Here is a 26,164-nt window from a genome sequence, read left to right on the forward strand (position 1 = left end):
TGGCCAGTGGTTGGGAGAAGGCAGCAAAAATTCTCATCTGTGTTCAAATGTATGATTTTAATGTCACCCTCCCTCTCATATACTTTCCCTTCCGTGAATTGAATTGGAGCCAAGTGAATTATGCTCAAGTGGAAATGTACTGTGTGAAAGACAGAATTCAGCTGAAGACTCCTTATTCTAATACTAATCTCTGCCCTTTTTCAATTACTGAAATCAAGTAAATTAAAATCTGTGCCTGCCTTTGAAACAGCAGAGGTAAATGAGTAGTGAGAGAAAGGAGGAGAGGAAGCAATGTTTGCAACTCGTGGGGGGAAATTTGAATGTTTCATTGTGAAGAAAAGACTTGTTCTGTGCTGTGCTTGTGTAACTCATGGTTAGGACATTTGTGTATTTGTAATCAGTGACAACATTTGGCACATAGTATGTTTTTTGTAATGCAAATAAAGTTATATGCTTATGTATTCATTCGTGATACTTATCTATGGAATCTGATCAGGAAAGAGTGTGGACTAATGGAGAGTACTATATTTGCAATCAGAAAGAGTAAATTTGAACTTGGCTCCAACTTTGCTTTGCTGTGCAACCCTGAGCTGAACAGCAACTCAGACATCAAACTGTTTGGAGTATCAGTTATCTCATCAATAAAAACTAGGTCATAACTACCTGGCTTCCTATTTTCCCATGAGGAACACATTTTGTAATCCTAAAATGACGTCTAACTGGAAGCTACTCTTGTCAAAGTGGGATTTGTTCAGTGTTTCTGGGGAAGCCCATAGTATGTAAGCAGCCAAGAATCCAAGAATGTCTTGGCAAAAGAGAAGGTGGCTACCCTTCATCCATCAATGGTCCCAAAACAATAAGTATATCCAGAAAGATCCCAACAGGATTGTAGGCTCAGTTGCTCTTCTATATACACTTGAAACTTCAACAATATGTTGGGTAGGTTATGACCAAAACTGGAAATTAGCCAAGACTGACAATGATCAAGAAACATTATTATTATAACAAATAATAAATAGTGAGCATTAATATATGCAAATATAAGATTTGAAAAGAATTTTTACATATTATTTAATTTGATCTTCAATATAAGAGAAGCTATTATTATTCCAATTTTATATTTCAAGAAACCATGCCAAACCAGGTAAGTGACTTCAGAGTCACACATCTAATAAGTGCCTGAAGCTATATTTGAATGCAAATCTTCTCAAGGCCCAGTCCAACACTCTACTCTTCCACCTAGCTACAGTTCTAGTTTGACTCTTATAAGCACAGACTCATAAATGTATGTTTATCAGTATGTGCTTTTAAAATGATGTTAATTTTCTTTAAATTAAATATTATTCATAATAATGAAATTTTACAGTTGTGTACCAGGTAACTCTAGCATTAATTCTTTTTTTCACATTATTTTAAAGAATATTTTTCCATGGTTATATTCATGTTCTCTCCCTCCCTTCATCTCTTACCCCTCCTGGAGCTAACAACAATTCCACTAGTTTATACATGTCTTATTACTCAAAACCCGTTTCCATATTGTTCATATTTGTACTAGAGTAATCTTTTTAAAACCAAAACTCCAAATGATATACCAAATAACCAAGTGATAAATCATATGTTTTCTTCTGCATTTCTACTCCCATAGTTCTTGCTCTACATGTGGATAGCATTCTTTTTCATAAGTTCCACAGGATTGTTCTTGATCTCTGCATTGCTCTTAGTAGAAGTCTATTATATATGATCATTCCACAATGTTTCACTTTCTGTGTATAATGTTCTCCTGGTTCTGCTCATTTCAGTCTGCATCAGTTCATGGAAATCTTTCCAGTTCATATAGAAAGCAAGCAGTTCATAATTCCTTATAGCACAATAGTATTCTGTCGCCATCACATACCCCAATTTGTTCAGCCATTCCCCAATTGAGAGACACTACATCATTTTCCAATTTTTTGCTTCCACAAAAGGCATAGCTATAAATAATTTTGTACATACTTTTTTATCTCTTTGGGGTACAAAACCAGTAGTGATACAGTTGGATCAAAGGGCATACAATCTTTTAAAGCCCTTTGGACATAATTCCAAATTATCTTCCAGAATGGTTGGATTAATTCACAATCCTATCAGCAATGCATGTGTCCCAATTCTGTCACATCCCCTCCAACATTTTTTATTTTCCTATACTATCATATTGGCCAATCTGTTAGATATGAGATGGTACCTCAGAGTTGTTTTGATTTGCATTTCTCTAATCAGGAGGGATTTAGAAGACTTTTCATGTGATTATTTATACTTTTGATTTCTCCATCTGAAAATTGCATATTCGTATCCCTTGACCGTTTGTCAATTGGGGAATGGCTTGATTTCTTATAAATTTGAATTTGTTCCTTATATATTTGGGAAATTAGACTTTGGTCAGAGAATTTTGTTATAAAATTTTTTCTCAGGGGGGCAGCTGGGTAGCTCAGTGGATTGAGAGCCAGGCCTAGAGACGGGAGGTCCTAGGTTCAAATCCGGCCTCAGCCACTTCCTAGCTGTGTGACCCTGGGCAAGTCACTTGACCCCCATTGCCTACCCTTACCACTCTTCTGCCTTGGAGCAAATACACAGTATTGACTCCAAGACGGAAGGTAAGGGTTAAAAAAAAAAATTTTTTTTCTCAGTTTGTTGCTTCCCTTAAAATGTTGGTTGCATTGATTTTGTTTGTCCAAAACCTTTTCATTTAATATAATAAAAATTATTCATTTTATGTCTTTTAATGTTCTCTATCTCTTGTTTGGTCTTAAATTCCTTCCTTTCCCATAAAACTGATAAATATACCATTCTATGTTCACCGAATTTATTTCTAGCATTAATTATTTAAGCAAAGTAAACATTCACTGGTTTCTGATGATCATTTGAAAATAAAAGAACAGCAAAGGAAGCATTATATTATTTTTCCTAATTCTCTGATAAAATGTTATAGTTATGTTCCTCTATTTTGTAAGCATCAGTATCTTTTGTAGTGTATCTTGCTAGAATTTTTATCCCAGCAGAAGCCAGGAGGGGATATATCAGGAGTTTGGCTAAACACAAATAAAGTCCAAATATTATAATTTACAAGGTCTAGTGAGAAGTCATATGGTCAATTATAGAGCAATTAACTAAGATAGAAGGAACTAGGCCGACAAATGATCCTGCTCCCCCCCAAAAAAATCACACCACCTGAGAATTCCAAAACATTCCTAGATCATCTAGTTCAATCTTTACCTTTACTACAATATCTAATTACATTTCCAAGCTTCCACATAAAGTCCTCTAGGGAAGGGGAGCCTACAAACTCCCAAGGAAGTCAGTTCCCCCTCTGAGATAGCTATTCTATTCTAAGAAATTATTTAGATTGAACCTAAAGTACCACGCTACTAACTTCAACCTACTATTGCTAGTTAGTTCTCCCCGCTGGTACCAAGTAAAACAAATCAGTTCTCTCTGCAACATGATAACCCAGATATTAAAGGATATTTCTCATGTACCCATATCCCCTCTTCTTCATGTTACATACTCCCCTTAACTCCTTCAACTAATTATTAGATAGCATCATCTCAAGGTCCTTCATCTTCCTGATCATTCTCTTCTAGAATAACCCCAAGTTCATAATATTTTATAGGAACATAGTTTGAAGTTTGAAGAAACCTTAGAATTCATCTAAGTCAACTCTTCATTTTATAGATGAGGAAATTACATGTGGGAGAGGTTACTTGAGTTGTCCAAAGTCACAGAGGAAGCAAGTGACAGAAGCAGAGTTAAAAACAACTCAAGGTTTCTGAGGTCACTGTCCTTCCAAAAATGTGAAGTCCAGAACAGATCAGGGTACAATACAATGGATTTTCAACCTCTACCAATCTGGAAATTATGCTTCAATTAATGTCTAAGCTAGTCTAAGAGAGTATTAGCTTTTTGCCTGGCCCTCCAGACTTTCTCCACCATCCCCCCATACCTTTATCTCTTCCTTCCACCACCCAGCTGAGGTTGATTTTATGTGTTGGCTTTCTTTATTAGAATTCAGTGCTATTTATGGGCAGGGATTGCCTCCATTTTTATCTGCATTCCCCCACTTAGCATATAGTAAATACTTTATGTACCATTTGCCTTAGTTTTAATTATTTTTGTTTTAGTGCTGACTCTTTTCACTTATATTGAAATCTTGTGTTTGGCCATAGTCTTCTTTTTCAGATATATCCTTTTCCCCTTCTCTGTTACAATTAAAATAGTGGAGTCATAAACTGTTACAGATAAAAGAGTGGTTGGCTTAAATTGTGACCACAGAAAATATGGTTTCAAGACAGTGTCTTGTTTTAAATCAAATATAAAGTGGTCGCCAGGGGAAAATTCCCAAATATTAAATATACCCAAGTCAGCTGGGTTTTATAGAGATTTTAATTAATACAAATGAGGAATTAATGAAAGGGAGAGAGAGAGAAAAAGGAAATAATGAGAAATGGGTTAGACCAGCCTAGGCCAGCATGAGCCAGCTTAGGCTGAAAACCCTAAAAGAGAGATCAGTCAGTCTTTTATCAACTCACCACAAGATTTGTCCAAGCAAGATTCTAGTGTTCAGAGAGACACCAGTTCAGCTTTGGCCAGCTCAATCTCCATAGAGAGTTCTCTGAGAGAGTCCCTTGCTCTCAGCTTCTCATCTCCTTTTAAAGAGAATTTTCTCCTATGTCTCCTCCCCTAAGTTCTTACATCTACCAATAATAGTAGATGTTTTCCAAAGGACAGACCATTCTGAATTCACACCTGAGTAGACTAAACTTTTGAGTAATTCACACCTGAGTAGACTAAAATCTCTGAGTAAGTTCTCAACTCTTTGTCCCTTGTAAGTTTACAAGTTGCCTAACCTTTATAGGTACTTAGCACTCTTTTGTATTAGATCTAAAAATAGGCCCACCTTAAGGGTTTTTTGCCTTATTATAAGTATGGGTTAAGTACTTTTCATTGTTTAGCAAGGAGTTTACAACTTTATCTTCCTCTAAAGTATGCTTAAGTAGAGGTGGAGTAGAGGTCTCACATTCCTGATCTAAGTCCCTTCATTGTTTAAATGGGGAATGGTCTTAACCAAGTGTTCTGAAGTAGGGTTGGAGAATTTTTTAATATTCACATCTCTACTCAGACAGCTTTTGGAAAAAAAAAGAAAAGAAGGAAAAAGCAGTTCAGCAAAATTAACCAGCATATGAACCAATTCTAGTAGTAGATTCAAGGTTCCATGTGCATGGATTCGTGCATATGATTTTTGTGGTTCTGCTCATTTATTTTTATCATTTCATTCTCCTGTGTAGTCTTCATAGTTGTTTCTTATGGTACAGTCATAATCCGTTATATTTATGTTAATAAATATATGCCTCAGTAGCCTGCATCTACTTTGTTTTCTTTTCTTTGTTACTACAAAAATATTTGGAGTGTATGAGATCTTTCTCTCCATCTTTTACAGGTCTAGACCTGTGATATATTTGGTATAGAAAATTCCCAGTAGAAGAGATTTGATCAGTGCAGGTTGTAGCACATTTTCTGCAACTTATACTCTTAAAGTTACCCATGGCACTGAGAAATGAAGACACTTGCCAAAGTAGCACAGTCCTGAAATCCAGCCTCAGATGCTTACTAGCTGTATAATCCTAGGCAAGTCACTTAACCTCTGTCTATCTCAGTTTTCTCAACTGTAAAATGAAGATAAAGTAGCACCTATATCACCAGGTTGTTGTGAGGATCAAATGAGATAATATATTGTGTAATTAGAATTTTGTACCCCAGGATTCCATTTCCCTGAATCCCACTTTTGTCTTCATGTTCCATCCTTATGTTTTGGAGATAAAGTTTCTGTAACCCCACCTCTCACTCTCTCTTCTCCCATTAAAGTGGTCAGGAAAACTACTCTTTACTCAGGCTTTTACTTTTGTTCTTTTTATTCCCTCTACTTCAAGTGATTATTAATAAATCTTATATAATACTTGGAGTATTGGATATTAATTTCAAGCTTATAATATATAAAAGTGCCTAGCACAATGCCTAGGGCATTGTAAGTCCTATAGAAATGCTTATTCCCTTCCCTTCTCTCTGCCCCAAACATCACTTCACCAGTATATATCAGAGGAAGAACTTGAACCCAGGTCTTCCTGACTCAGAAGCCAGCTTTCCATCAAGTATACTAGACTATTTAATAGATGTTTATCAAATTTCTGAGATAGTTAAGTGTGAGCAGAAGTACAAAGTTAGGAAAATATGGAACACATGGGAAACCACAAGGCATGATCCAGATTGATTGGAACATTGGGTGGATAATGAGAGCAAGTACAACGTAAGGTAAAACCAATGGAGTAGGCCAGATTGTTGAGTTCAGGGATTATAGGTTTAGAAGTTTGAACTTTATTTGGTTGGTCAGAGGGAAACATTGAAGATGAGTACAAATAGGTGAGCAGCTAGTAGGCACAATTCTAAATTATATAAAGACTTTAGACCAGAAGCATGTAAGCAGGAAAGGGAAAAGACTGGATGGAATAGCTAAAGGTGAAAGGGACATTAGCCAAAGAGATCAATAGTGGAAAATCTATGGCTAGAAGGAGCAGCTGGCACAGTGGATAGAGTACTGAGTCTGGAGTCAAGAAGACCTGAGTTCAAATTCAGCCCCAGACACCAGCTATGTGACCCTGGGCAAGTAAATTAAACCCTTTTTGTCTCCATTTTCTCACCTATAAAATTAGTTGGAAAAGGAAATGGCAAACCATTCTATTATCTTTGCCAAGAAAATTCCAAATGAGATCATGAGGTCAGACATAACTGAAACAAATGAATAACAACAAGATGGAACAGAGCAGGAGCTTGTCATCTTGGTTTTTGTTTGTTTGTTTTTCATTATAACTCTTACCTCCCAACTTAGAATCAATATTGTGCTTTGGTCCGAAAGCAGAGGAGGGGCAATGGCTAGGCAAGGGGGGTTAAATGACTTCCCGGGTCACAGAGCTAGTAAATCTCCAAGATCAGATTTGAACCCAGGACCTCCCATTTCTAAGACCTGGCTCTCAATCCGCTAAGCCATCTAGTTCCCCTTCCCCCCCATTGAGAGAATGATTTCTGACACAAGGTGAAGTGAAGTTAATTGATATTCCTCATAAGATTATGTGTAACTCATTGTGAAAGGGAAGATGTCTATTATATTACAACATATACCCCTTCCTGGGCACTGAAGTTCAGTCTCCAGGAGAAGTACTTTTTATTGTTGTTCGGTCTGATTTTTTTCTGAGTCACATGATGAGTTTCATCATCCTGTTTTTAGACATTAATGACTTGAGAACATAACAGACTGATGGTTGTTTTTCAGATGTGGCTTATATTTTCCGATTTCTGCCTGTTTTTCATACTTTAAAAGCAATTTCATGAGTACTTTTTTATTTTGCTTCTCAAGGTTGGGTGGAGATTTATGTTGTTTTTTATCATAAGTTCCTTGGTTTTATGCAGATGAGAAAAAGTAGTTCTACCCAGTCTGAATTTATTTTTCCTTAGCTGGAAATTTATTTGGCAGCATTGTTATTTCCTTATTGGAAGAGTGCTTGCACCTCAAAGAATGAGTATCTGCAAACATAAATGGGATACAGTCTTCCCTTCCCCCACCTTAGTTATCATCTAGCCAAGAGAGGCACATTTTAGTTCTTCGCTCATAAATCAAGCCCCCCAGCTCTTTAATCTCTTCGGTTGTCCTTCTCTGGATTCCCTTCAGTACATGAATGCATACCTCAGCCTTACTCAGAACTAACCAACAAGTTGTCATCTGAGGCCCTATGGTAATGACCTGTTAGATTTATAGACCTCTTGTAGATTGCCCTTTGCATCTGACCCTGTTCAATGAGATACTCACATTACCTAATAGTCACTTAACTCACATGATCTCAAGAAACTCCATTAGGAAGAGTTTTGTTTATGTGCATTTTACCTAATCCCTAGTTTCTCACCAAGAAGTAGCACTTGTTCCCGTCCTCTTCTTGTTAAGAGAGCAATAATACCTCTTCTATCAAGCAATTAGGGTTACTTTGAGAAGGAAATTATATATATATATATATATATATGAATGCATTATAGTTCTTTATACTTTTCAAAGTGCTTTTTAATTTTTGCTGTGATATGATCCTTCACATTTACAGTATTACAACTGGCACATATATATGTGTGTGTATTATATATATGTAAAGGTTAATAAAAATAGTCATTTCTGACTATTGACACATCTTTACTAAAATGAATAGTAATCTGTTCTTTTAACAGATGGCTACAATTCTCAGTTCTGGTAGTCTAATAATGGGACAAGTTATGGTTGGGCTGAGTGTGACAATGTGACAAGTGGCTCTTCCTTTGTTCCTGAATCTAATTTTTGGTTCCTTCAATATGTTGTATAATATACCAGCTTGACATATTAAATAAAGAGCCAGCTCTTGTCAGCAAGACTTATGCTAAATCCTTCCCCTAACACATGCTGGCTGTATGACCTTGGGCAAGTCATTTTAGCAGTGCTCTAGGCATATCTCTATGACTACAGATTTCAGAGAAGGTATCATTCTGCATTGGTGGAAGGGAATTTCCTCACCTGGAAGTTCCCTATCCCAGTGAAATCATAGATCTTGTCCCTATACTAAAATAATAGTAGACATATACTCCAAAAGTCAAAGATAGAAACAGAAGTGAGAGAGAAAGAGGGCAAACAGAAATAATAGTAGTAGTAGTAGTAGTAGCAGCAGCAGCATTAATGGTAGTAGTAGCATTAATGGTAATAGTAGTAGTAGTAGTAGTAACAAAGTGTTTTTTAGTAACAAAGAACTGTAAACAAAGTAGTTCAGACTTGGGCATGTCAAAAACCTCTAATGAAAAAAAAAAAAAGCAAGTAACTAAACATGTGCCATTGAATTGAGTGCAATATTATAGGAATTTTTTTCCAAATATTAAAATGCAAGTTATCGGAAAGCTTGTCAAGAAGATGCCAGGCTTGAAAACAATTGTCTGCCCTCTCTTCAGCTGAGTTTGGACAGTCTCCAAACTACTCCCAAAAAGCAAAGATTAGGCCTATATAATTTGCTCAATATTTCAAGGATATGATGGGTACCCCCACCACTGGCACAGATGAAAACCTCTCAGTCTTATTAGACAGTCAGTATAAATTGCTGTGACCAAAATCATCCTCACCTAGTAGTCAACCTTCTGTTGATGAGATGGTCTATGAGATCCCTTCCAACTCTAGAGCTATGATTCCACATTTTGTGTTTGTGTGTGCACACATGTGTGCTCACATGTACATACATGTACACATAGGCTATCATCATAACTGTGTCCACTTGTTACCTGTGTCATCTAAGAAAACACTTAGCCTCCTTCATTCTCTATCTATAAAAGGAATGGTTTGGGTCAGATGGTCACTAAGGTCCCTTCCAGCTCTAAATCTGTAACTTTCTGATCCTCTCCTTGAAGCCTTTCCAGCTTGGGAGACCCTGTCAGAGGTAATGCCCCCCCCCCAGCATAGCCTTTAAAAACCTAGAGTCACCCACATGCCAGAATGAAACATCAGATTTGGTTGAAAATTTCGTTTCGTAATTGCCCTTTTAAAATGCCACTCTGATGGTGATAGAATCAGCTTTTCAAAAGTTGATTTGCTCCCAAGAGAATCAAGTCAAGAAAGAAGTAGACAGAAGCCTAAGAACATTTTTTCTCATCCTCTCCTAAGAACCATATAAACACCCTAGAGGTATTGTGGGGTAGACAGCCAGGAGGCATCCCAGAGTGCCAGACTGGGATTCAAGGAAACCTGAACCCTGCTTTAAACATGAGTTGTATGATGCTGTTTCCTCATCTGTAAAATGAGGGTCATGACAACACCTTGCTCACAAGGTTGTTGTGAGGATCAAATGAGACAAACTTGTATAAAACTTGTATAAAACTCTTTGAAAACCCCAAAGCACCATATAAATGCTAATAGTTATAGTCAGAAAAATATTAGCTGTAGAAAAACGGAAAAGTCTGATTTCAAATGTTGGCTTCTATCACTTATTAGCTATGTGTTCCCGGGCAGCTCATTTATGATCCGCAAGCCTCCATTTCCTCTTCTGGAAAGTGGAGATAATAATCCTCATAGTTGCTATGGGGGAAGTACTTTTTTCAAGAGCCATAGAAATGTGAACTGCAGCTATGAGGAGAAAATAAATGCTTTGATTTCTGGAAGACTGGTTTAGAGTTAAAATGCTCACTGAGAATAAATGAATTGAGTGAAGGAAGGAAAGAGAGAAGGAAGACAAATATAATCTACCTTGGGCTAAGTCCAAAAGATACGTCTTAATTCTACCATATGTTCATAATACCCCTCAACTGTAACCATTCCTGGTAGTTGTGGAAGATCTAAAGAATACTAATGAACAATATGTATTTTTCTTCTCTTCCAGGGAAATGATATTGACCCTGAGGCAGTAAAAGGTGAAGTGTTAAAAGTGGGAAATAAGAGCTGTGAGAATATCCGCTTGCACTCTGAAGCAGTCTTATGTACAGTCCCCAATGACCTGCTGAAACTGAACAGTGAGCTAAATATAGAGGTGGGATTCCTGAATTACTTTCATGTTTATTAATAAGGATGCCTGTGTAATTATGTCACTTGCTGTCTTAAAATACACCCTCAGAGCTCATTTGTATGTAAACTTAAGTTCATCAAGGCATTCTGGATTTCTGGTTGTGAGTTGACAAATGGTGGGGTTTGGTTAAGTTGTCCCCCTCCCAGTTAATCTTGTTTTCTAGAAGCCCAGCGGAGACATTTCCAAACAGCAAAGTTTCCAAGACAATGGCAAGATCTGTCAGTAGATCTCAAAGTCTTATTTAATAGAGGACCTCCATGCTAGTTTCTGACAGCCCAAATCAGCCACCTCCATTCTATTTTTCTCTCTGTGGGTTTTTGAGATATACAACTGAGAAGGAATGCAACTAACAGCCAAAAATTCTCCTGATGACTCCCCTCCATAGAGCTTCCCTAGTATTCCATCTGTACCTATCCTATTCCATTTCTAAATTGTTTTATCAGGTTTTGAATGATTTTATCACACCTTTTAGATGACAAATTCTTTGAAGGCAAAGAGCATTCTAGACTATGGAGGACCTCGAATCTCAGCCCAAGAGTACCACAAATTTGGCTGTCAACTTCTACCCATCCCCAACCCCAGCCATCTCAACATGCCCAGGAAATTAAAAGCAGCCCCTCACAAAATGAATAAAAACAAAGAGTCAAGGACCACTGGGAAATAATATTAAGAACATGCCTACACATTTTAAATTATAAAATGGAAATCTGAGACAACTTATTTGTTCTAGGTAAAGAGCAAAACCAGATAATTCAGGTCCTCTGATGAATGTATAAGTGTTCTAAAAATCTTTTAGAAAAGCAACAAACAATAAATGTTTTTAATAAAGGGTAACACATGGTGTCTTAGATTGGAAATGCGTAGCCCTAAGTCATTCCAAGAAAAGGTTCTGGACTGTACTGGTGGTTTCATTTGTATGAAGGTCATCCTCTCAAGTGAGGTAACTCCCTCTACCATTAGAAGTCAATAGTTTCTCTACAACTTATACTCTTTTTTCCCCCTTAAACCCTACCTTCTGTCTTTATTGGTTCCAAGGCAGAAGAATGGTAAGGGCTAGACAATGAGGGTTAAGTGACTTGCCCAGGGTCATACAGCTGGGAAGTGTCTGTGGTCAGATTTGAACCCAGGACCTCCCGCCTCTATGCCTGACTCTCAATCCACTGAGCCACCCAGCTGCCCCTCTATAACTTATACCCTTAAAGTTGTCCAGAGCACTATGAAATTAAATGACTTTCCCAAGGTCACATTCTCATTATGTAGCAGAAGAAGGACACAAGTCCAGAAATCTCTAGTTTCAAGGCAGGTTCTCAATCCACTCTTCCATGTCAGGAAACATTTCTTAAGCTTCAATGTAAGGAACAGCTATGCGGTGCGGTACAGTGGATATTGCGCCAGGCCAGGAGTCAGGAAGACCTGAGTTCAAATACAGCCTCAGACACTTACTAGCTATATGACCCTGGGCAAAGCACTTAACCTTTTTGCCTCAGTTTCCTCATCTGTAAAATGAAGCATTGTACCAGGTACTGAGGAAAATTCAAAAATAAATAAGAGTGCTTACAATCTAGTAAGGAAAATGAGAAAAGAAAAAGTAATTCTAATTTAAATAGTAATATACTTAATTCATAGGAAAAGTACAAAAGAAAGTTCTCTGACAGAGGGAGGGATTGCTTCCCTTCTGAGAAAATGAGAGGAAGCTTCTTGAAGAGGACAACATTGAGCTGGACCTTAGAGGACAGATGGCATTTCAAGAAGGTGACGATTATTAGGGGGAAGACATTCCAGGAATAAGGATACCAAAGGAAAAGAGAGTGGGAGGCTGGGGGAAGATAGGGAGAGGCACACAGGGAGAGGAAAGTACAGGGATAAGAAGTTCAAGGAACAGTAAGTGGAATGGAGGATAAGCAGGTGTGTCAGAAGCATTCAAGACCTAAAAAAAGTGAGATAAGGCTAAAATATCAGTTCATAGGGGACAGCTAGGTAACTCAGTGAATAGAGAGCCAGGTCTGGAGAGGGGAGGTCAGGTTCAAATGTGACCTCAGACACTTCTTAGCTGTATTACCCTGCTTTTCTACCTTGGAATCAGAGGAGGGAGGGAAGAAGGAAGGGAAAGAATGAACAAAGGAACTTTATAAAGAGCCTTGAATGTCAGAGTTGGGATTTTATATTTTATTTGCCAGGCAAAGGGAAGTCAGTAAAAGGATTTGAGCAGAAGGATGACTTGACCAGAGCTATCAACTTTTATCATTTGTTGGGTTATAATGCAACACGCTGAACAGTTAGGTGGTGCAGTGGTTAGACTGCCAGGCTTCAAGACAGAAAGTCTCATCTTCCCAAGTTCAAATAGGGCCTCAGACACTAACTAGCTATGTCACCCTGGGCAAGTAAGTCACTTAACCCTATTTGTCTCAGTTTCCTCATCTTTAAAACGAGCTAGAAAAGGAAATGTGAACCACTCCAGTATCTTTGCTATCAAAAGAATGCATTACACAGTGATGATTCAATAACATGTAAAATGCGAACAGGCCAGGTAACATGTAATGCAATATTGTCTTTCAGTTCATAAATTTAAACTAAGGTTCTTTGGAAATTTACATTCAACCACTTAGTTGAACACTGAAGAAAAAGTTGGTGAACCCAACCATCTTATTCTAAAGATGATGCGATATTGCTAGAAGTAATTTTGGTAGCACTCGTGTATGATTCTATGCCCAGAAATAATCAGCTCAGCTCATTGAATATATTGTAAACACAGTCTCAGATATTATGCTATTTCTTTTTCTTTCATTGTAGTGGAAGCAAGCAATTTCTTCAACTGTCCTTGGAAAAGTGATAGTACAACCAGACCAGAATTTCACAGGACTCATTGTTGGAGTCGTCTTGATATCATTATTGCTCTTGTTACTACTAGGGCTTTTCCTGTGGCTGAAAAAGAGGAAGCAGATTAAAGGTGCATCATTTTTATTTTCTCTCTTTTTTAAAAAAGAAACAAAAAATCTTAGGAAGTTCATTCCATTTTGGACAGTTTTCATATTTACAGCATCATTCCTCAAAGCCATAGGTGCTCCCCTCTCTCCATAATGTTCATGAGAAGTGGATGCCTATATCAGAAACAGTCTATAGGAACTCATCATCCTTGACCCAGAATAGAGAAGTCTTTAACAAACTTTTTCTTTCTGTTTGTTTTAAGATCTGGGCAGTGATTTAGTTCGCTATGATGCAAGAGTACACACTCCTCACTTGGATAGGCTTGTAAGCGCCCGAAGTGTAAGCCCTACCACGGAAATGGTTTCCAATGAATCTGTAGACTACAGAGCAACATTTCCAGAAGGTATATTCAGTTTATTGTTCTGAGAAATACCTATACATGTACTTCAATGGAGGGTTCTTTTTCAGCCTTTACATTCAACCTTCCTGCAAGAATTTGATGGTTTTTAATTTGAAACCAGACTCGTGTTCTTCCCCAGAAAAATGAACCATAAATTCATAAGGGAAAAGGCATTTATTTCATTTAGTGTTTGAGAAGTGCACTAAGAAGTTGTGAGGCTTCTCTAAACTAATTTAGGAGCAGTAGTGTGGTACAAAGTGACTAAAAAGCTGATGTCAGAGACAGAAGGACCAAGTCACCCAAAGAGGTCTAGTGTCTCTAGGCAAGTCACTTAACCCCTCTAAATTGTATAGCCTCTGTAAATTATAGAGAATTTGCTAGACTCAATGAACAGAGGGCATTATCTACACCAATAAAATCACAGGTCCTACTTTGTTTATTTCTTTAATTGAACAAACTAAGTCAAGAGAGGTAAGATTAAAAAGTAAATTTTAGTCAAATGTAATTTACCACTATGTAGCCTTTTCTCTTAACCCTCTGAAAATAATTTATTTGTAGGAATCTATGCATGGAGTTCCATCGAGATATCTATAACAACCACAATGGTTTATTAAGTGCCTAGCTAAGACATAGTCACAATCCTCAAGGAGCCGATAGTCTAGAAGAATGGATTATAAACTTCACAACCTAGCACCTCAAGTATTCCATGACTTTTAAATCCATTTTGATGTCTAATCTAGGATAGGCATCCAGTCCTTCTGAGAAATAAAGAAAAGTTTAGCATCATCTGCTTCCAAAAATACTGTTGCCAAATAATGGCCAAACTAACTGGAGAACTTCATATTGTTTAACTGAAAATATGTTGGCAAAAGTACAGTTTCTACTTTTTATCAGCCTTTTTACCTTTAGAAGTTTCAGGATATGAGTCAACTGCAAGCGTTTTCCTGGTTGAATATTTACCACTGGACAAATATAGTGAATCAGACTTAGAAAATAACTTGTAAATCTAGGAATTGCTTCAAGTCAAAGGGTGATAGTTGTGAAGCAACTCCTGTCTTTATTACTTTACTCCAATGCCCTGATATTTTGAAGTTTAATTCATTCACCCCTGTATGAGCAGCACAAGGCATTATTGCATTATTATTTCTTGTAGGACTTTTGGTCCATATAATTTCACAAATGAAACCAGCTTCCTTTAGCAATAATGACAATTTACTGCCATTTAATTCACATGAAAATTTGAATACTATTATGCCTTTTTTAAATAGACTGTATTTTGCCATTTACTTGTGTTGTTCTTATAAGAGAATTTAAATCCACAAGTATCCCCAAAGCTTTATTTTAATATCCTTTTCCCAAACAAAATTTTTATGATAGCTGCTTGAGTTTCATATGCTTGAACTTCAAATATTTAAGTCTCATCTTTTATTTGTCTTGTCTACTGTTTAGTAATATTGCATAATAAAATAGCCAACTGCCAGGATAGTCCACAATCAGCTTCTAAAAATTGGAACTGACTATTGTACTGTCTTTGACACAGCAAGTGATTCTCCTTGTATTCTACCACTAGGGACATGTTGAAAGTCAGAGGACTTTAACCTAACTGAAGAACCAGAAAGGCATTCCATGCCAAATGAATTTTCCCTCTCAATGGCTCACTGATTTGTCAGTTTCAAGCAGTCCCTGAAGTCTAGGTTCAGCAGCAACTCTCTGATCTATACTACCAATATAAAAATTATCTGGCTGCCAAAGGCATGAGACAGCGGCTCTGTCTGATTGCCAGCTGTAAGAGAAATATATCCACAGTGTCTCTAGTCAGACCAATATAATGTAAAATGCTTGAAATATTGATAGAAGCAGTGAGGGACTATGCTGAGAGAGGGACCGGGTCCAGTGGGGAGGTTCTACATCCTGGATCCCTAGGAATTTGGGAGATCCCTTTCTGACCTAAGCCCATCTACTATTCCCTCCCATCCTTTTTTTTTTGAGCTAATATGATTTTGATATTCCTACACTGCTACTCCCACATCTGCCTTCCAGTTTAACAACTTCTCGGGCTTCTGCATCTCTGGCTCTCCATGAACCACTGGTCCATAGCAAATGTGATCAAAATGAACCAGATGGAAATTATTGAAATGTATAAAGTAGGGTGGAATAAGGCAGTAGTCTATCACATTTCTTGTCAAGAAGAACTAAAACCAATACTCTATCTTTTGGCAAATAAGCCTTGACTGTGTATAAACTAAGGCACATTTTTATTTTTACAGTGAAACACTATGCAGGATGTTTTTATATAGTTATAGGTTTTAATACATTAATTTTTAAAAATAGTAATATTAGTAGTGAATATTCATGTAATGCTTACTATATGCTAGGCAGTGTGTGATTATCTTATTTGATCTTCACAACAACCCTACAAGATGGGTGCTATATTATCTCTATTATCCTGAAAACTGAGGAAACTGAGATTAAATGACTTGACCAACAACTGTTTTGTAGTATGATTTGAATTCAGGTTTTCCTGACTCTAGAACATCTATTGGACCACCCAGAAGCCCCAAAGATATTAGAGGCTTAAGCTGCACTAAGTCTTTTGGGATAGCCTTTCTAAAGCCATCACTCTCCCACCACCTTCTTCAAGCATCATTTATCCTTCTCACTGACAAACAACTGATTTTTCCCATTGGTTCTCCTATCCTAACTCTGGGAGTACTGGAGTGGAGTGGGATAGTGAAAAGAATGTTGGACTCAACAGTTCTTTTATGTGCATTTGATCCTGAGTAAGTCATTCAACCCTATTTGCCTCAGTTTCCTCATCTGTGAAAGAGCTAGAAATGGCAAAGCAGAATCTTTGCCAATAAAACCCCAAATGGGGTGAATAGAGTCAAGCATGACTATAAATGAGTAAGCAATTCTGCTGCCTCTTAGATGCATGACCTTGAGCAAGTCAGTTTCACAGAGACTCAGCTTCCTCATTGGGAAATGGAACTAGTCAAATATGAATTAATTAATATTGGATCATAAAAAAATCCAACTTGTGAAAGCATACCATTAAGCACTATAAAAGTGTATGCTTCAATTAATTGCCATTTCTAGATCTGGGTTTTCCCTGTCCTCATCTCATTGCTTCTTCTACAACTGCCTCCTTGATTTGCTAGAAGAGAAGCAAAGCTTTTCTCAGCTGGAAAGGGCATTCCTTCCTTTCAGAGACTTTATTGTCAGTACATTCCTTTTGCTTCCCTGACTGCTCCCCAGGAACTCACTGCCAGGAGCCCCACCCCCTCACTCAGGGATTACACTGTCAACACACACACACACACACACACATACACACACACACACACACACACACAGTGGATCTCAAAGCTCTGGGGGAAGAGGAGGTTCTCTTCACAAAAGGTTTCAGGAGCCCTACCCTAACCCCTACAGGGTCCTCCTCCCTGATGCTGAGGATCGGATCTTTAAGACCCATTAGGCAAGAGTCTCTTAAATTCTTTTTGGTCTCTTTTCCTCAAAGCAGGGAGTTTCAAGTACCACTTAACTTGAGCATAAGAGAAAGGCTCCCTGGTAAGAATGCCAGGAGGCAGTTCTAATGGCCTTTTTAAACATTTGACCCTGAACCCTCATCCCCTACTGAGGCAAGTCGTTCCCACACGTATGGATCTGGCATATTCTTTCCAATAGATTCCACTGTACTTCTCCCCGCCCCCAATGGCTGGGAGTGTGCATTTATATTTCCAGGGATCTGATTCCATTAATAAAACAATAGTTCATCCAAAAGTTGCTTTTCCTTTTCCTTTGTGTGAGCTAGGCTTTTGTAAGACACGTGTTTTATATATATATATATATATTATTCATTAGAGTTTCTCAGTACAGTATCCTCTAGTAAAACTCTTTAGATCCTTTCCCACCATTTTGATACATCTAAACAAAGGAGGTAGTGTATAGAAGAACAGGAAGTGCCTGAGTTCTGGGGTCAAAGGATATGGGTTCACATTCTATCTCTTAGATTTACTGTATGGCCATGCCAAAATCACTTTACTCAGTTTCCTCACAAGTAAGGGAGGGGGTTGGACTAGAAGACCTCTGAGGCTCCTTCTAGCTCTAGATCTGGTCATGGAGGACAGAGGGTAGGCTCAATTTTATTCTTTCACCAAAAAAAAATGGTTATTTCTAATAATAATGTGCTACAGTGTGCAAATCACTTTTCCAACATTGTCTCAACTTGATCCTCACAATAGCCCTACAGCTGGGTATGCAGGACTTGTGCCATTTTGTAGGTGAGAGGGTACTGAGGCTCAGAGTTTAAGTGACTTATCCATGGTCCTAAAACCTATATGTGACTCCGTTAAAACCTCACAACAATCCTCTGAGTTAAATGTTTCTAAACATATTAATAGTGTTCTCCCAAATTTTTCAAACAAATAGTTAACCTATTTAAGGGAATAAACTTTATGAAAATATTTAAAGTGCTTGTTTGCATATTTTTTTAAGATTTGCTTATCTCAGTTTTCTTATCTAGTCATTAAATCAGATGTTCAGACCTCATCTTGGCAGAATATCTCTTTTTAAGTTAAAGTCAGCTGTTGATTACTTGAAAGAAAAGAAGCTGAATTTTTTTTAATCCTACAATTCAAATTTTGTATTGTTTTAGACCATCCCCATGAATCAAGATTTTCACTGTATCTTTAAAATATACTAATAATTCAAGTTCCTCTTGCAGATCAGTTTCCAAATTCTTCCCAGAATGGATCCTGCAGACAAGCTCATTATCCTCTGACAGATTTGTCCCCCATCCTAACCAGTGGAGACTCAGATCTCTCCAGTCCGCTGCTTCAGAATCACGTCCACATTGATATCAGCGCTTTAAATCCTGAGCTGGTCCAAGCAGTTCAGCATGTGGTAATTGGGCCAAACAGCCTGATTGTACATTTCAATGAAATCATAGGAAGAGGCAAGTATTCCAACTCTGTTTTCCTTCAATTCCTATAGAAGAAGTTTATGTTCTGTTTCAGCAAATAGATAAACATACATATGTATAATAAAAGTCATACAAAGGACAAAAAAGAAATGAGAAGAGCTTTTGTTTTTCCATTCTGCATGCATACCATTGTGAAAATCAAATCTCCTGGGATGTGGTCCTCCTGGTACCGCTGTAATTTGGTCATCTCCAAAGCAGGCAGAAATAAATCACATTCCTCTATCACCCTTTTTAATAATGACAAGAACATTTTTATGGAATTTTTTACTGCTTTTAATTGCAACCATTTTCACTGATGTCACCCTCCGATGTCTCTTTACATGGAAAACAGTGACTAAGTCTCTCTCAAGCCCTTGTTCACAGCACCTCATGCCAGCATTCTGAGGAATAGTAATTTATAGCATTACCTTGACCTTGAGCAGCATACATCATTTTTTTCAATGCACTCTAATTCCTTTACACAAAGGGAAGCAGGTATTTGTAATAAGGCAGTCTGTCTGGGCAGCAGTAACGGCTAGCATAAACAACAGTTGAGAAAATGTTTAGAGGGGAAATAAACCAACCAGAAAAAGAAGTTATAGGTAGAAAGTGGATTCCAGTCTCTCTTTCTTCTCTAAAATCTTTGATCGCAATCCAGACCGAGTCTTGAATCCTTTTCCCTGGATACGATGCCAAAAGGCATCAAGAACATTTGCTGTGCTCCTGATGAATAATTTGAAGAGATAATTTACATTATATGAACATAGGGTCAAATTCTCATTTGAGATGACTTGAGTAGGGGAAAGGGGAAAGTTTGTGGGCAGAGAAAATTCCCTTCCATTCTTTAATCTGGTGTATTTCCTTCCCTTCTGCCTTATAAATACAGACTCTCTTCATAATGATGGTTCACGTTTGTATAGCACTTTAGAGTTTAATGCACTTTACTTGTTTTGACCCTTATAAAACACCTTAAATAATATCTGAATTTTATATAACAATAATCATTAGCATTTATAAAGTGATTTAAGACTTGCAACATACTTTACAAATGCTTTCTCATTTGATTCACTCAATAGGAAGTAGACACTATGCTTATTTAGACTTTTTTTCAGTGGTGGCCAACTCTTTGTGGCCTCATTTGGGGTTTTCTTGGCAAAGATACTAGAGTGGTTTTCCTTTTTCTTCTCCAGCTCATTTTACAGATATGGAAATAGGCAAAGAGGATTAAGTGACTCTTCCAGGGTCACATAGCTAGTAAGTATGTTAGGCTGGATTTGAACTCAGGAAGATGAGCCTTCCTGACTCTAGGGCCAGCACTCTTTCTATTGTGCCATGTAGGTGCCCATTTTATCCACATTTTACAAATGAAGAAACTAAAGTTAAGAAACATACCAAGGGTCACAGAGGTAGTAAATGTCTAAGACCAGTTATAAACTCAAGACTTCTTAATTGCAGGTCCAACCTTCTGTCCACTTCACCAGCTACCTGCTTGTGTACATACGTGTAAATATATACACCCATGCATGTCTATATGTATATCCATATGCTCACATGTGTGGGGCACATGTATATTTATACTTTATACATATGTGCACGTGTGTATATTACCATATTATCTGTATGGATAATTCTATGTGTGCAAATATCATGTATAGATCATACACACACACATAGTGTTTTAAAGTTTGCAAACCTACTTATAGACAGCATCTTATTTGAGCCTCACAACTGTCCTATCAGGTAGGGCCTACAAGTGTTGTGTCCATTTTATAGATGAGGAAACTGAACCTGAGAGTGATCTTAGCCAGGATTATAAAACTACATAGAGACAAGGGTTAAACCTGTATTTTTCCCAAGTCCAATTCTAGTCTTCTTTCTACCCATTATACCATACTATCAATTAGCCATTCCATAAATTACTGTGATGTTACTGGGTTTGGTTTTGTTGGGTTTTGCTAGTTGGTTTTTTCATCCTGACCTATGAATTCATCAGTGTGGAAATGCATTCTTCCTGAGTCAGATCAGGAGCTCATCTATAGTTTATAGTCTTGGAGACTTCCTTGAGACTCCACGATGTTAAATGAGTTGTCTAGCCAGTGGGGCAGTGTTGTAGAGGAAATGTACTTTTTCTGAATACTATCAGAGGACTGGGTTTGAAATGCTAGCATTACCTGTGTGATCTTGGGCAAGTCTAGAACTGGAAAACACATCATTGAGAGACATCAAATCCAACCTTTCCCCATTTCATTTTACAGATGAATAAACTGAGGCTCTGGGAGATCAAGGAATTTATTCATTGTCACAAGTGTCAAAAGCAAGGTTTAAACCTGCAGCTTCTGATCCCAGAGTCAGTGTTTCAGGTGTACCTGGATCACATTTAACCTCCCTAGTCTTCTTCTGTTTCCTTAATTGAAAGATGCATAGGGTTGAGCTAGACAGATTGGCCTGCATTTTCCCTGGACACAGCTGGGTTGATAGTGCTCCTTTGGAAAACTGGGCTACAGTGGGAGCTTTCTCATTTTGCTACTTGCCTGAGTCTTAATCCGAAAAACATTGACTAAGCAGTCAGACTCTTGGCACCTATGATGAAATTGTCTACATGACTGCCACTTGGAAAGCAATTTGCTTAGAGTGAGTTGGAACTTAGTGAAACGAGTCTAAAGTGAGTCTACTTCATTTGAGCTAATGATTTGCAGCCCCTGCCAACCTGAATTATGTAGCAAATGGTGACTAATTGGAGGAAATCTTTATTCCAAAAAAAAAGTCCCTTTCCTTCTCAAAAGCAGTTTACTAATAGGATTTTGGTGGTTCTGGTTCTGCTCATTAGAATAACAGAAGTTTGCTTTGTAACATTTCTTTAGCTAGTCTTCCTAACTGGCTTCCTGCTTTCACTCTCCCTATATTCATCTTCCTTATGAACAGATCTGATCATGTCACTTTTCTGCTAAAAACCCTTCAACCAATCAACCAGCTGTATGTAGGCAACTACTATGTGCCAAACACTATGCTAGGTGCCAGGGATACAAAAATGACTAAAACAATCCCCATTGCAAGGAACTCATTTTATAACCAGGAGACAAGTTGAGAAATAAATACAAATAAATACAAAGTAATTAACTGTAAGGTAGTTTGGAAGGGAGGCCTCTAGCAGCTGCAAGGATCAGGGAAACTGGGTTATGAGCTGTACCTAGAAGAGATGGATGCTATAAAGTGGAGGTGAGAGGGAAGCAGATTCCAAGCAAAGAGAAGCACCAGAGCAAAGACACAGAAAGAGGAGGAGAGACAGGGTTCTGTGTGAGGAACGGAGAGAAAGCTCGATTACAGATGGGGGAGTGAGAGTAATGTACAGTGAGGCTCAAAAGGTAGTTTGAGGGCCGGTTATATAGTCTTAAAAAACTAAACAGAGAAGGGGAAGCTAGGTGGCTCAGTGGATTGAAAGCCAGACCCAGAGAGAGAAGATCCTGGGTTCAAATGTGACCTCATATAGTTACTAGCTGTATAACTCTAGGTAGATCACTTAGCCCTGATTCTCTAGCCCTTTCTGCTCTTCTGCCTTGGAATCAATACATGGTATTGATTATAAGATGGAGGTAAGGGTTTAAAAATTTTTTAAAGCTTAACCAAGTAATGTATTTCAATGGTTCCCTATTGCCTAAAATCCAGTCCCTTTAATATGACATTCAACCCTCTCAGCTTTATTTCATATTGTACCACTCCAACATACTCTAAATGGGCAGCTTGGTGTCATAATAGATAGAGCCTCTGGCCTGGAGTCATGAAGGATCATCTTTCTGAGTTCAAATCCAGCCTCAGACACTTACTAGCTGTGTGACCCTGGACAAGTCACTTATTTCTATTTGCCTCAGTTTTTCATCTGTAAAATTAGCTGGAAAAGGAAATGCCAAACCATTCCAGTATCCTTGCCAAGAAAACTCCGAATAGGCTCAAAAAGAGTCAGACATAACTGAAACAACTGAACAACCTGCTCTAAGCTTCCTCCAAACTACTTGCCAGCTCTCATATATGCTCCATTTTCCCTTGTCTATATCTTTTCTCATACTATTTTCTATGCCTAGAATTGTCTCCTTTCTACCAATCTTTTCCTTGATTCTGCTCCTTGGTAATGATTGTATCTCCCCTAAACCTCAGATCACACATTGTTTACTTCTCTCTTATAGTGTTATCTTATATTAAAGTAAATAAGATTGTAAGTTCCCCATATCCCCAAAGCTTTGTATCTTCTCTGGCATCTAATACAGTGCTAGATACCTAGCAGATACTTAATAAATTTGTCGAGTTGAGTCCTATTGAATTGAATAAAACTGAACTGACCTGGAGTAAGAAAATTCTTTTACATAATAGTTGCCAAAACTGAAAACATTCAGCATTACATGTATTTATTTATAAGTTCATTCACACCCATGAAATCTAACTATATATATATATATGTATATAATCACAATGGATAGAGCCCCGGGCTTAGAATAAGGAAGCTTCATCTTCATGAGTTCAAATCTGGCCTCAGACACTAACAGTAAGACTCTGGACAAGTCACTTAACCCTGTTTGCCTCAGTTTGTCATCTCTAAAATGAGCTGAAAAAGGAAATCTCAAACTAGTCCAATATCTTTGCCAAGAAAATCCCAAGATAGGATCACAAAGACTTAGACATAAATGAAATGACTAAACAACAACATCAATGGCATGGTTCACATAGGCATTGGGTCTATCAGCACTAACCATAAAGATATTATGTTGATATATGTGTGATATTCATATACATATATATGTATATAATTATCCCTTTCACATCCCACCTTTCCCCCATCATAGTTTCAATATATGCCAGTTGGCATAAGAAATTAAGTGGGAGTTTGAGGGGAGGGGAGTTTGCAGAAGCCCCAGATGACAAAAAAAAAGACCAGCAGAACAATGCAAAAAAACAACAACAACCACAGTTTAGCAACTCAAAAATGCATACTTAACTCAAAATTTCCAATAAAATACTGTAAACATCCCATTAAAAAAAAACAATGGTATGTGGTATGGAGAGCCAAAAAAAGTTTTACTTGGATTTTCCTGACTTCTGGTATGCCACCTCCCAAACTTCTATGATGTCATAGGGATACCTGTACATATGCTTAAATATAGTATGATTTCAAGGGGCCATAGTCTAATCTCTCTACTTCTTCAGGCTGTGGAACAATCACAGCTACTATAGTATGACATGAGTCTTATTCATATCTTTCTATAATTCTTCCACAAAGAACCACAAAGCATTGGAGCCCTCCCTTGGTCATTTTAATAGTTCATGTATACCAATGTAGCACCTCAACTATCACTGATCATACATCATTCTCACCATATAACTGTCTCACTCCCTTTTCTGGCATATATGTCCTTGATGGGGCCTTTTACATCATTTGTAAAAGAAATGAAATATTTTTTCAGTTAATCAATAAACATCTATTAAGAGTTTGTGTGTGTATATATACATATATGTGTGTATTTGAATTACCAAAGGGAAAAATAAAAAGTAACATGGCTTTTACCATCTGTTTCTTAAATTGGTTCATGAATAAAAGTTTACCCTACATAGATTTATAGCCATGGAATTTGGAATCAATAGAACTCAAAAAGGGGTATTACAAGTTAATGATTGCTGCTTATTTGAAAATAGTACAGTAAAAAGTTCATTTTCTTTATTCTTCTCATAGGGCATTTTGGGTGTGTATATCATGGGACTTTATTGGATAATGATGACAAGAAGATTCATTGTGCTGTGAAATCCTTGAATAGTAAGTTAACAATTTAACAGAGTAATCCTTCTGTCAAGATTTATCAAATAAGGAATATTTTTCCATTTTTTGTAGACTGAACTTATAAAGGCATTGTTGTAAGAAACAAATTTTCAGTGAAGAAAACCAATTGACCAATAGAGAGCAGCACCTGTTCTGAGGCTCATGGTCTCTAAGAGATACTTGGGGTACCGAAATGTTAAGTAACTTCTAGAGTATATGGCCGGTACAGACAACCCTCCAAGGAGGGTTCAACCCAGAACTTCCTGACTCTTAGGTCAGGTCTTTTTCAATAGCATGCTGACTTTCAAAAATTATAAAATAACAGATAACTTAGACACAATGTTAATTTACAATTTCTCTTATAGAAATAAGCCATCATTGTTAAAATTCATGGGTCTAATCTTAGAAATCTGTTCAAATTAGATTGTCCCTAAAATGATTTCCTTAAACAATTATTCCTTATATATCCCTGATAAACAAGGGTGTAGGTGAAAGGAGATGAGTATAATTTGACTAAGTCTAGCAGATGATGTTTGTTTTCAAATGACGATTTTTGGAAACTATTAGAAACATGTTGGCACATAGAGTAAGATGACTCATTTCATCCTCAGGCATTACTGTAATTTTTAAAAAATACAACTCCCATTAAAAAAGAGTGGAAAGAAATAAGATAAAGAAGGGAAGGGTACACCAACAGAAAGTTTTAAAATAATTAGTACAGTAGCAGCTCATATTACCAACATCTTTGGAAAATCAGGTTATGCCATGTAAGCTGAAGTTTCATGGAAAAAAAAAAGATTAGACTTAGAAACAGAAGAAATTATTTTAGTCCAGGTTCTGAGATTTTACAAAATATGTGTCCTTGGGCAAATCACTTAATCTCTTTGACCCTAAGCAAGTCACTTAACCCTGTTTGCCTCATTTTCTTCATCTATAAAATGAGTTGGAGAAGGAAATGGCAAACCACTCCCATATCTTTGCCAAGAAAATCTCAAATGGGGTCACAAACTGAAATGTGACTGAAACAATTCAACAACAACAATTATGTTTGCACTACCTACCTCACTGGATTGTTCTAACAATCCAGTAATATTTTTATTTTAAAACCATAAAACATTATGTAGATGAAAGATATTGTTACAATTTTCATAATTGAGGCTTACTCATTTAAATGTCAATTGTATTTTAGTTATTATTGACAGATATTTCTCAAATGTTGCATAATTTTACACTTCCCTAAATGGGATACATGGCATTTTATGTAATCTTTTCTTGGTAACTCAGAATCAAAATTGCTATTATTTGTTCATTTGTATCTGACACTTTGTGATCCCATAGTCCAAAGCATGCCTATACTCTCCATGAGGATTTTCTTGAATACTAGAGCTGTTTGCCATTTTCTTCTCTAGGAGATTAAGGAAAACAAAGGTTAAATGACTTGCCCAGGG

The 26,164-nt window shown here is 37.3% G+C and overlaps 1 protein-coding gene across 1 annotated transcript in view; it reads left to right on the forward strand.

Annotated features, from left to right (window-relative positions):
- MET (MET proto-oncogene, receptor tyrosine kinase) overlaps positions 1–26,164 on the forward strand; it is a 161,697-nt gene that overhangs the window by 120,599 nt on the left and 14,934 nt on the right. Inside the window, exons 12-16 of the mRNA XM_001368109.5 lie at positions 10,449–10,595; positions 13,422–13,578; positions 13,819–13,959; positions 18,680–18,910; positions 24,633–24,713. Of these exons, the coding sequence (XP_001368146.3) occupies positions 10,449–10,595; positions 13,422–13,578; positions 13,819–13,959; positions 18,680–18,910; positions 24,633–24,713 (757 nt within the window). The remainder of the gene's footprint in view (positions 1–10,448; positions 10,596–13,421; positions 13,579–13,818; positions 13,960–18,679; positions 18,911–24,632; positions 24,714–26,164) is intronic.

This window comes from Monodelphis domestica, chromosome 5, assembly GCF_027887165.1.
Source record: "Monodelphis domestica isolate mMonDom1 chromosome 5, mMonDom1.pri, whole genome shotgun sequence".
In the NCBI taxonomy this organism is placed as follows: Eukaryota; Metazoa; Chordata; class Mammalia; order Didelphimorphia; family Didelphidae; genus Monodelphis; species Monodelphis domestica.